Source organism: Panulirus ornatus, chromosome 58 (genome assembly GCF_036320965.1).
Source record: "Panulirus ornatus isolate Po-2019 chromosome 58, ASM3632096v1, whole genome shotgun sequence".
NCBI lineage: Eukaryota > Metazoa > Arthropoda > Malacostraca > Decapoda > Palinuridae > Panulirus > Panulirus ornatus.
In genome coordinates, this window is record NC_092281.1 from 15421668 (window position 1) to 15434980 (window position 13313).

At 39.5% G+C, this 13313-nt stretch overlaps 1 protein-coding gene across 3 annotated transcripts in view; it reads left to right on the forward strand.

Moving 5' to 3' along the window:
* The first annotated feature begins 3487 nt into the window (after positions 1 to 3487).
* The window catches only part of Usp32 (Ubiquitin specific protease 32), a 125106-nt gene continuing 115280 nt past the window's right edge, over positions 3488 to 13313 (forward strand). For all 3 annotated transcript variants that reach the window (XM_071695365.1, XM_071695366.1, XM_071695367.1), the window contains exon 1: positions 3488 to 3682. In XM_071695365.1, coding sequence (XP_071551466.1) covers positions 3625 to 3682 — 58 coding nt within the window. In that variant the 5' untranslated portion in view covers positions 3488 to 3624. The remainder of the gene's footprint in view (positions 3683 to 13313) is intronic.

Genomic DNA, 13313 nt, shown 5'->3' on the forward strand with positions numbered 1-13313 from the left:
AATATTTGTTGAATAGATATACATGAAAAAAAAAAAAAAGCATCTAATGAGAGTATGGGTGAAGGGCACATCTAAGGGTAGGTGAAGGCGAGCACAGAGCGTACAGTGACGAGTGGTGCCCAGAGACCCCAAAGGGTCCTCCTCCCGTCAGGGGTGGAGGGAAGTCTAGGATATACCGAATCATGATATATAGTTATAGTGTTGTAAGTAAAGCTGGCGGTAACAATATCTGGGTAATGCACAGTGTCTGAAATGCCATACATATGCATATCTTGTTAACACTCAAATTACAGTGGATAAACAAAAATTACATATACACAGGTGTGTTTTTGAAACAGGACACAATATAGTGCATCATATCTTAATTTTCAAATCTATATTGTGATAAATTCTTAAATCTTTGTTCACTTTTTGTTCTCACGTCCTATATTCATTATCACATTCTATATTAGTTCCCATTCCTTAAGAGTGTTTGGGTAAGAAATTATTCAGACTACTAAATCTCATCACAACAGAGCTAACTAAAGAGGTTTAATGAGGAGTCCTTAATTATAAGATCACAAGATTGCCATTTCATAAATACGTGATAAAAAGAAATGCAAAAGTAAACTGCAGTAGGATAATGAGTTCAAAAGAATAGTGTATCTACTGAGACTTACATAATTTGGTAAATACTAGGCATTTCTCTTGCTTTTTTGCATGGACCTTTCCATGACTTTCCGCAGGTACACTTGCTCTTCAGCTGACACACCTCAAGGGCGGTGCCTTCGTAAGTCCAAAGAAACAGGGGTCATGGTCTGGAAGAGATGCCAAATGGTGTGTAACCCAGATTATTGCCTGCTATGGAACACCTGTTGAGCATGGGTATGTCACGCTTCGTGTGCTGGTGGCATACATTCCACATCCTGAGCTTCTGGGTAAACATGTTTATGTTTGGGGTTGCCTTCCCAGTATCGGATGTTGCATAAGAAAGTGGCACAGGAAATATTCACTCACCTCGAAATTACCTTCCTCTAAAGGCTGGAAAGGCCTTGGCATAATTTTTCAAATCTCTCTGGCATGGATATATCTCCAAGTTGTCCAAACAAAGTCACTTAACGCTGTCCTCATTCAAGCTGGAGGGCGATGCGTCACAAAAATGAGTTACTGTTTCCAAACCTATTTGCCCGACGAAAAGTTCATATATTAGAATCGATGGTCTCTACCACATTCAATATCAACTGTAGGATTTTGTCAGTAAACGCTGGAACCATCCCATGATAATGACAGTATGATTATCATTTGTTTTGACTAAAATGGAATCGTTTAAAAAATATCACACAACTACTAGTTATCGTTTGATATCATGTAAAGATTTTTTGTCGGGACAGTCGTGGTATTTCACGCCTTAATTTGATTTTCTATCTTTGAGGAACGTGTAAGAATCTAGTTCTATTTGTTTCAACCATTAAGAAATTTTGCCGAAGCACTTGCTTGTGGTATTCTCCCACCTGCAGCCTCAGTCCTCTCGTTTCTTTCTCTTCCTTTGGTGACCTGTCTCACACGGCGTCACGCCACTTTATTAATTCTAATAAGTACCGTAAGTGAAGACCAAACACCATGAAGATATGTAATAATCGAAAGTCAAAAAAGTTGGCCTGGGAAACATGATGCGAGTGTGAGCACAACCATCAAAAACTGTTGCTTCACTTTCTGGAAGGTGAAATATTGCTGCTATCGTCTTCCACTTGATTCTGGCTTACGTAAATGATACAGCGGTAGTCTTCAGCCTTGTGGTAAGTAGCATTCATTGCAGCGTGTTCATACAATGTGTTGACCAATAAAAGTATGTTTGTTTTGAATGAAATAAACTTTCAGGAAGCTGTCTTTTTCCACTGCTTATTGTACATGAGAGATCTCACAACTTATTTCTTCCGATCGAGTCTGCGTTTACGAATAGTTCCAACAGTTTTCGTTTGTCTTTATGTCACGCATTTCCTTCATCATAAGGGTATTCCAGTCAACATTTACCATCGCCACTTTATCGTGGTGCAGCCTGTCAGCAAATTCCATTGTAGTGTGCTTGATCATAGCACATTCATTCTTTTGTGTAATGTAAGAACATAGTTATGTCTCTAAAACATTTGTTTTATCAAAACATTCATTTTGATACCCAGCATTACTATTTTTGTTAATAACTGACGTAAGAACTCTGACAAAATTTTGTCAAATCCTAGCCAAGCTTGTCAAAACGCCACCAATTGTAGTAGTTGAGTGTTTGTCTTAAGCTGTTTATGTGGTAATAAATATGTTAAAGTTTAAAACTAAAAACTGACCTATACAAACTCTTACAGGTGTGAGCTGTTTGGGTTTACCTTCGGATTCTTGCTCCATGGGAGCAAATTAGTATGTTTGCTGAACAAATCCCTTTCACACGCGTAGTAGGTAACTCTGGTGTCCTTGACCCCTCCACTATCACCCACAGGATAAAAATGGGCGGCACAACGGCGGAAAAACTGAATTTGCGAAATGCTAAACGCCCTCCATATACGACTCGCACCACTTTTTTGTGTTTGGCCTCATGATGGACGGTCTCGGGTAATTGCAGTTTTAAATTTTACGCAAACGAATTTCTTAGAACCTGTTGCTGAATTTCATATACTCGACATGCTATTGAATATTTAGTTAATTTTTTCTTCTCTCTTTCCTCCTGCAGATCCAGTATGCTTTGCGCTGTTAAAGAGACATCATTTTCCATTTACATTTATAATCTATAAGGGTTCTCTCCATGCGTGTCATTGAAGATACTCTACACTGATCGTAACAAAAAAATCTACATGACTATTGCAAAATATACTCACTTAATGTTATTATATCGACAAAGTCTAATCTTATAAATGTATAGAAGAATTCTTGTTTCAATGGAATTATAGCATTGGGAACACACTTATCATTGCAGACACTGTTATTGTTGATTAAACATGAGGCGCCTAGTGATAAACATAGATTTTACAGTGAAATCTATGATGAATGCTTAATTTAATATTAAAGATATTATTGTATTAATCTAAGTCACATTATATAATTTTTGACGAATGATTTACGCATTCTTGAAAATGAATTAGAACAAAACATTGAAGCTCGTCAGGTATTGGTAAAAGATTCTACACAGTCGTCATTCTTTTGGTCCCCAACACTTTTCATGAAACTTACGAGTTTTTCAGACATTGCTAGAAAAATAAAATTATAAATACAAAAGACTTTAATGTAATCAGAAAATTATTCTAGACGTAATTTAGCTTGCACGATTCTAATGAATTGGCAATTTGTCTCATTATCCGATGATATTGATTACTAATCTGTGTGTCCGACTTTCGAGGATTGGATGAATAATGGATGCTTTTTAATGAATAACGAAGAAAATACCTGGAACGATATCTGGGGTTCCGACAGAACAATTATCAATGCCACTTATGCGTGCCTGGCAAACGCAGTGGCAGTAGGGTGGGGAGAGCCAGTGTCCTGTCTTCACGTAAACAGCGAAAGTTATCACGAGAATAACTGCGCAGGGTAAATCTGTGATGTTTAGTATTTCTTAAGACGTTACTAGTGATTGTTAATACTCAACTCTTCTGCAATGTCGAAATGGGTGGAAAGGAAAGCAAACCAATATCCCTTTCCTATGAAGAAGCAATAAAAAGAGGTAAGAATCTCCCTACTGATTTCTAATGTAGTGTAAGAAAACAGCGATGACATTAAGTGGTGAGAATTCCTCCCCTTGATTAGTAATGAACTTAATAACTCATTGATACCTTGTCGACTCCTGAGGTCTATTACTCCAAGTAACTTTTCATATGAAGGGAGAAATACTTGATTGCAGAATCGAGAAATATTGTTGCTCAATTTTCCTTAGGGTCTACCTATATGCTATACACTAGCCAGTGTGACCTTAGAAGAATGTGAGGTTCTGTTAATCACCATCAGGATTTCCTTCCATTAACTTTTATGCTTTCTTTAGATTGGGTTAGGTTATGATGGATTATGGAAGAGTAACCTGACCACACTTTTTTTTTTTTTTTTACCAACTGGTGCTGTGTATAACACATGGATCAGTATGCATTGCTGATATGTGGTAGTTGTCCAGAATAGCTTCACAGTGCGTTTAGCTTTAAATATTGACTAAATGTGTTCTGCAATGTGTGTGTGTAAGGCTTAGAGAAATAAGCAACAGTTGTGGAGCATGAATTCAAGAATTTTATTTCATTGAACTGTTTTGAATAAGACTAGGGGTTGTGTATATCAGGGAAAGTTTTGGATTGTTAAATGTAAAAGTATGGTAATATGTAACAGGGAAACTTTGGGTTTTATAAATGTAAAAGCATTTTAAGTAATATCATAACACTTGTTTAACTACGTCCAAACACGCAGTGGGAAATGGCCTACTTATGTTATAGGTATATAATATAGTGAATTTTGGTTACAGAAATACTAGTAGAATATGATATGGAGTATTATATTTTACTGAATGGTATTAGATCAAGCAACATTTGTATGTCTGGGGAAAATGTGAGTAACTAAAGTAATTGAGTACACTTCTAAAAAACAACAGAACTTATGAAGACCTCGCATAACCATTCTTGCATTCAAGATTTATCTTGATTTCCAATAACATAGTTGTGATATACCAGTCATTTATGAAAATGAATTGCAATTGTACTTATGGATGTAAATTTACATAAGACAGTGTAAGCATCACCATACGAATATAAAGTTGAAATATTTCTAATATTTTGGCAAATTGGTTCTTACAGGTTCTGACAGTATTTTACAGGTGTATCACTAACTTTTACAGTAATCAACCTCGCATTTTCCTGGGGACACTGAGTTAGCCATTTCTGAAAGCTAGTTTCAACTTGGAGATAAACTGATAGTGCACTCGTAGAATATCATTAGAACTTTTATGAACCAGAAATGATAGTCCAAATATTCCAAAATTAAATTCTCCTGCTGGGGATCATATAGTTGCTCACTGTGTTGTGTATGAAGACATAGATAGTTCCATATTAATGATGCATTTTCTTAAATGGGACTGGTATATTTCAACAAGAATATTGATTATTAAGGTATATCTTGATGCCTTGGAAGGTTGGGTTAGGTTTCCAAAGGTTCTTTTGATTTTTACATTTGCATTATAAGTATCAAAAGTAAGGCAGAGATTAATGGCTGTGTATCGCCTCCCACCCCCCCCTTTTTTTTTTTTGTCTTGCTTCATAAGGCTGTAATGGAGCTCAAATTCAGTTACCCTAGCATAAGCCTTCCAAGAGCATTAGTGCTCCTTGCATGGCTTCTTTTTCAGTTGCGTCTTTTAGGAATCGAAGTATAAGAAGGGAAGGGTTTCTAGCCCTTTGCTGCTGCCCCTCTTAGTCACTTTCTGTGACACACAGTTAGTACATGGGTATAATTCTTTCTCTCCTACCCTCAGGGATATGATGATATACATGAAAAAATAAAGAAACTTTCAGTATGATTTTCATGTGCCTCTTTGTTTTTTAAGTTTTTCTAATTTTTCTCTAGAAAGTTGCTGTTGGAAATCATAAAGTTAACAGGAAATTTGATTTTCATTATCTCCGATACATTTTCCATATTTACATTTTTAGCGTTTTATGAAAATATTTTACCATAGTTGGCTCTTTCTGTTTTATCAGTTTTGTTGCCATTTTATTGTCGACAATAATTTTTTTTTTTATGTTAACTGAGACATCACAGGGAACTGAGTACCTCAATCAAGGCTTTCCAATGACAGCTAGACTGAGTGTGAATGAATGTAGCCTTTTTTGTCTGTTTTCCTGGCACTACCTCACTGAAGCAGGGAGTAGCGATGCTTTTTCCTGTGGGGCAGGGTAGCGACAGGAATGGTTGAAGGTAAACAAGTATGAATATGTATATTTGATATATCTATGTGTGTATGTATATATATGTATATGTTTAAATGTATATGTATGTATATGTGCATATATGGGCATTCATGTGTATGTGTATATGAGTGGACGGGCCATTCTTCGTCAGTTTCCTGGGGCTAACTTGCTGACACAGGAAACAGTGATTATGTATAATGATAATAATAATAATAATATATATATATATATATATATATATATATATATATATATATATATATATATATATATATATATATATATATATATGGGTATGTTTGAAGGAATAGTGGTTCCAACAATGTTGTATGGTTGCGAGGCGTGGGCTATGGATAGAGTTGTGCGCAGGAGGATGGATGTGCTGGAAATGAGATGTTTGAGGACAATGTGTGGTGTGAGGTGGTTTGATCGAGTGAGTAACGTAAGGGTAAGAGAGATGTGTGGAAATAAAAAGAGCGTGGTTGAGAGAGCAGAAGAGGGTGTTTTGAAGTGGTTTGGGCACATGGAGAGAATGAGTGAGGATATATGTGTCGGAGGTGGAGGGAACGAGGAGAAGAGGGAGACCAAATTGGAGGTGGAAAGATGGAGTGAAAAAGATTTTGTGTGATCGGGGCCTGAACATGCAGGAGGGTGAAAGGAGGGCAAGGAATAGAGTGAATTGGATCGTTGTGGTATACTGGGGTTGACGTGCTGTCAGTGGATTGAATCAGGGCATGTGAAGCGTCTGGGGTAAACCATGGAAAGCTGTGTAGGTATGTATATTTGCGTGTGTGGACATATGTATATACATGTGTATGGGGGGGGTTGGGCCATTTCTTTCGTCTGTTTCCTTGCGCTACCTCGCAAACGCGGGAGACAGCGACAAAGTATAAAAAAAAAAAAAAATATATATATATATATATATATATATATATATATATATATATATATGTATATATATATATATATATATATATATATATATATATATATATATATATATATATTGTTTATTTATTATTTATTTTGCTTTGTTGCTGTCTCCCGCGTTTGCGAGGTAGCGCAAGGAAACAGACGAAAGAAATGGCCCAACCCACCCCCATACACATGTATATACATACACGTCCACACACGCAAATATACATACCTATACATCTCGATGTACACATATATATACACACACAGACACATACATATATACCCATGCACACAATTCACACTGTCTGCCTTTATTCATTCCTCTTTCTTTCTTTCGTACTATTTGCCATTTCCCGCGATAGCGAGGTAGCATTAAGAACAGAGGACTGGGCCTTTGAGGGAATATCCTCACCTGGCCCCCTTCTCTGGTCCTTCTTTTGGAAAATTGAAAAAAATGAGAGGGGAGGATGCCACCCGCTCCCTCCCCTTTTAGTCGCCTTCTACGACACGCAGGGAATATGTGGGAAGTATTCTTTCTCCCATATCCCCAGGGATGTATATTTATATTTATTTATTTTCCTTTGTCGCTGTCTCCCACATTTGCGAGGTAGCGCAAGGAAACAGAAGAAAGAAATGGCCCAACCCACCCCCATACACATGTATATACACACACATCCACACACACAAATATACATACCTATACATCTCAACGTACACATATACACACACAGACACATATACACACACCCATGCACACAATTCACACTGTCTGCCCCTACTCATTCCCCTATTCACCTGGGGATAGGGGAGAAAGAATACTTCCCACATATTCCCTGAGTGTCGTAGAAGGCGACTAAAAGGGGAGGGAGCGGGTGGCTGGAAATCCTGCCCTCTCGTTTTTATATATATATATATATATATATATATATATATATATATATATATATATATATATATATATATATATTGACAAAGAGGATAAGCATGTCAGAGTTGGAGGGAATGAGAAGTGGGAGACCACATTGGAGGTGGAAGGATGGAGTGAAAAATATTTTGAGTGATCGGGGCCTGAACATGCAGGAGGGTGAAAGGCGTGCAAGGAATAGAGTGAATTGGAACAATGTAGTATACTGGGGTCAACGTGCTGTCATTGGAGTGAACCAGGGCATGTGAAGCGTCTGGGGTAAACCATGGAAAGTTTCTGTGGGGCCTGGATGTGGAAAGGGAGCTGTGGTTTGGTGCATTATTACATGACAGCTAGAGACTGAGTGTGAATGAATGGGGCCGTTGTTGTCTTTCCTAGCGCTACCTCGCACACATGAGGGGGGGAGGGGGTTGTTATTCCATGTGTGGCAAAGTGGCGATGGGAATAAATCAAGGCAGACAGTATGAATTATTTACATGTGTATATATGTATATTGAAGTATTTTGAAGGTTTGTTGAATGTGTTTGATGATAGAGTGGCAGATATAGAGTGTCTGGGTCGAGGTAGTGTGCAAAGTGAGAGGGTTTGGGAAAATGATTTGGTAAACAGAGAAGAGGTAGTAAATGCTTTGCGGAAGATGAAAGCCGGCAAGGCAGCTGGTTTGGATGGTATTGCAATGGAATTTATTAAAAAAGGGGGTGACTGTATTGTTGACTGGTTGGTAAGGTTATTTAATGTATGTATGACTCATGGTGAGGTGCCTGAGGATTGGCGGAATGCTTGCATAGTGCCATTGTACAAAGGCAAAGGGGATAAGAGTGAGTGCTCAGATTACAGAGGTATAAGTTTGTTGAGTATTCCTGGCAAATTATATGGGAGGGTATTGATTGAGAGGGTGAAGGCATGTACAGAGCACCAGATTGGGGAAGAGCAGTGTGGTTTCAGAAGTGGTAGAGGATGTGTGGATCAGGTGTTTGCTTTGAAGAATGTATGTGAGAAATACTTAGAAAAGCAAATGGATTTGTATGTAGCATTTATGGATCTGGAGAAGGCATATGATAGAGTTGATAGAGGTGCTCTGTGGAAGGTATTAAGAATATATGGTGTGGGTGGCAAGTTGTTAGAAGCAGTGAAAAGTTTTTATCGAGGATGTAAGGCATGTGTACGTGTAGGAAGAGAGGAAAGTGATTGGTTCTCAGTGAATGTAGGTTTGCAGCAGGGGTGTGTGATGTCTCCATGGTTGTTTAATTTGTTTATGGATGGGGTTGTTAGGGAGGTGAATGCAAGAGTTTTGGAAAGAGGGGCAAGTATGCAGTCTGTTGTGGATGAGAGAGCTTGGGAAGTGAGTCAGTTGTTGTTCGCTGATGATACAGCGCTGGTGGCTGATTCATGTGAGAAACTGCAGAAGCTGGTGACTGAGTTTGGTAAAGTGTGTGAAAGAAGAAAGTTAAGAGTAAATGTGAATAAGAGCAAGGTTATTAGGTACAGTAGGGTTGAGGGTCAAGTCAATTGGGAGGTAAGTTTGAATGGAGAAAAACTGGAGGAAGTAAAGTGTTTTAGACATCTGGGAGTGGATCTGGCAGCGGATGGAACCATGGAAGTGGAAGTGAATCGTGGGGGGGGGGAGGGGGCGAAAATCCTGGGAGCCTTGAAGAATGTGTGGAAGTCGAGAACATTATCTCGGAAAGCAAAAATGGGTATGTTTGAAGGAATAGTGGTTCCAATAATGTTGTATGGTTGCGAGGCGTGGGCTATGGATAGAGTTGTGCACAGGAGGGTGGATGTGCTGGAAATGAGATGTTTGAGGATAATGTGTGGTGTGAGGTGGTTTGATCGAGTAAGTAATGTAAGGGTAAGAGAGATGTGTGGAAATAAAAAAAGCATGGTTGAGAGAGCAGAAGAGGGTGTTTTGAAATGGTTTGGGCACATGGAGAGAATGAGTGAGGAAAGATTGACCAAGAGGATATATGTGTCGGAGGTGGAGGGAACGAGGAGAAGAGGGAGACCAAATTGGAGGTGGAAAGATAGAGTGAAAAAGATTTTGAGTGATCGGTGCCTGAACATGCAGGAGGGTGAAAGGCGGGCAAGGAATAGAGTGAATTGGATCGATGTGGTATACCGGGGTTGACGTGCTGTCAGTGGATTGAATCAGGGCATGTGAAGAGTCTGGGGTAAACCATGGAAAGCTGTGTGGGGCCTGGATGTGGAAAGGGAGCTGTGGTTTCGGGCATTATTGCATGACAGCTAGAGACTGAGTGTGAACGAATGAGGTCTTTGTTGTCTTTTCCTAGCGCTACCCGCATACATGAGGGGGAAGGGGGATGGTATTCCATGTGTGGCGAGGTGGCGATGGGAATGAATAAAGGCAGACAGTGTGAATTGTGTGCATGGGTATATATGTATGTGTTTGTGTGTGTATATATATGTGTACATTGAGATGTATAGGTATGTATATTTGCGTGTGTGGACGTGTGTGCATATACATGTGTATGGGGGTGGGTTGGGCCATTTCTTTCGTCTGTTTCCTTGCACTACCTCGCAAACACGGGAGACAGCGACAAAGAAAAATATATATATATATATATATATATATATATATATATATATATATATATATATATATGTATATGTCTGTGTGTGTATATATATGTGTACATTGAGATATATAGGTATGTATATTTGCGTGTGTGGACTTGTATGTATATACATGTGTATGTGGGTGGGTTGGGCCATTCTTTCGTCTGTTTCCTTGCTCTACCTCGCTAACGCAGGAGACAGAGACAGAGCAAAATAAAATAATAATAATATATATACTGGAGGGAGTAAAGTGTTTTAGATATCTGGGAGTGGATCTGGCAGCGGATGGAACCATGGAAGCGGAAGTGAATCATAGGGTGGGGGAGGGGGCGAAAATCTTGGGAGCCTTGAAGAATGTGTGGAAGTCGAGAACATTATCTCGAAAAGCAAAAATGGGTATGTTTGAAGGAATAGTGGTTCCAACAATGTTGTATGGTTGCGAGGCGTGGGCTATGGATAGAGTTGTACGCAGGAGGATGGATGTGCTGGAAATGAGATGTTTGAGGACAATGTGTGGTGTGAGGTGGTTTGATCGAGTAAGTAACGTAAGGGTAAGAGAGATGTGTGGAAATAAAAAGAGCGTGGTTGAGAGAGCAGAAGAGGGTGTTTTGAAATGGTTTGGGCACATGGAGAGAATGAGTGAGGAAAGATTGACCAAGAGGATATATGTGTCGTAGGTGGAGGGAACGAGGAGAAGTGGGAGACCAAATTGGAGGTGGAAAGATGGAGTGAAAAAGATTTTGTGTGATCGGGGCCTGAACATGCAGGAGGGTGAAAGGAGGGCAAGGAATAGAGTGAATTGGATCGTTGTGGTATACTGGGGTTGACGTGCTGTCAGTGGATTGAATCAGGGCATGTGAAGCATCTGGGATAAACCATGGAAAGCTGTGTAGGTATGTATATTTGCGTGTGTGGACGTATGTGTATACATATGTATGGGGGTGGGTTGGGCCATTTCTTTCATCTGTTTCCTTGCGCTACCTTGCAGATGCGGGAGACAGCGACAAAGCAAAAAATATATATATATATATATATATATATATATATATTTATATATATATATATATATATATGATGTATATACATGTGTATGTGGGTGGGTTGCGCCATTCTTTCATTGTTTCCTTGCGCTACCTCGCTAACACAGGAGACAGTGACAAAGCAAAATAAATAATAAATGAATATATATATATTATATTATTATTTTTTTTTTTTTTTTTTTTTTTTTTTTTTTTTTTTTTTGCCGCTGTCTCCCGCATTTGCGAGGTAGCGCAAGGAAACAGACGAAAGAAATGGCCCAACCCACCCCCATACACATGTATATACATACGTCCACACACGCAAATATACATACCTACACAGCTTTCCATGGTTTACCCCAGACGCTTCACATGCCCTGATTCAATCCACTGACAGCACGTCAACCCCGGTATACCACATCGCTCCAATTCACTCTATTCCTTACCCTCCTGCATGTTCAGGCCCCGATCACACAAAATCTTTTTCACTCCATCTTTCCACCTCCAATTTGGTCTCCCTCTTCTCCTCGTTTCCTCCACCTCCGACACATATATCCTCTTGGTCAATCTTTCCTCACTCATTCTCTCCATGTGCCCAAACCATTTCAAAACACCCTCTTCTGCTCTCTCAACCACGCTCTTTTTATTTCCACACATCTCTCTTACCCTTACGTTACTTACTTGATCAAACCACCTCACACCACACATTGTCCTCAAACATCTCATTTCCAGCACATCCATCCTCCTGCGTACAACTCTATCCATAGCCCACGCCTCGCAACCATACAACATTGTTGGAACCACTATTCCTTCAAACATACCCATTTTTGCTCTCCGAGATAATGTTCTCGACTTCCACACATTCTTCAAGGCTCCCAGAATTTTCGCCCCCTCCCCCACCCTATGATCCACTTCTGCTTCCATGGTTCCATCCGCTGCCAGATCCACTCCCAGATATCTAAAACACTTCACTTCCTCCAGTTTTTCTCCATTCAAACTCACCTCCCAATTGACTTGACCCTCAACCCTACTGTACCTAATAACCTTGCTCTTATTCACATTTACTCTTAACTTTCTTCTTTCACACACTTTACCAAACTCAGTCACCAGCTTCTGCAGTTTCTCACATGAATCAGCCACCAGCGCTGTATCATCAGCGAACAACAACTGACTCACTTCCCAAGCTCTCTCATCCCCAACAGACTTCATACTTGCCCCTCTTTCCAAATCTCTTGCATTCACCTCCCTAACAACCCCATCCATAAACAAATTAAACAACCATGGAGACATCACACACCCCTGCTGCAAACCTACATTCACTGAGAACCAATCACTTTCCTCTCTTCCTATACGTACACGTGCCTTACATCCTCGATAAAAACTTTTCACTGCTTCTAACAACTTGCCTCCCACACCATATATTTTTAATACCTTCCACAGAGCATCTCTATCAACTCTATCATATGCCTTCTCCAGATCCATAAATGCTACATACAAATCCATTTGCTTTTCTAAGTATTTCTCACATACATTCTTCAAAGCAAACACCTGATCCACACATCCTCTACCACTTCTGAAACCACACTGCTCCTCCCCAATCTGATGCTCTGTACATGCCTTCACCCTCTCAATCAATACCCTCCCATATAATTTACCAGGAATACTCAACAAACTTATACCTCTGTAATTTGAGCACTGACTCTTATCCCCTTTGCCTTTGTACAATGGCACTGTGCACGCATTCCGCCAATCCTCAGGCACGTCACTGTGAGTCATACATACATTAAATAACCTTACCAACCAGTCAACAATACAGTCACCCCCTTTTTTAATAAATTCCATTGCAATACCATCCAAACCTGCTGCCTTGCCGGCTTTCATCTTCCGCTAAGCTTTTACTACCTCTTCTCTGTTTACCAAATCATTTTCCCTAACCCTCTCACTTTGCACACCACCTCGACCAAAACACCCTATATCTGC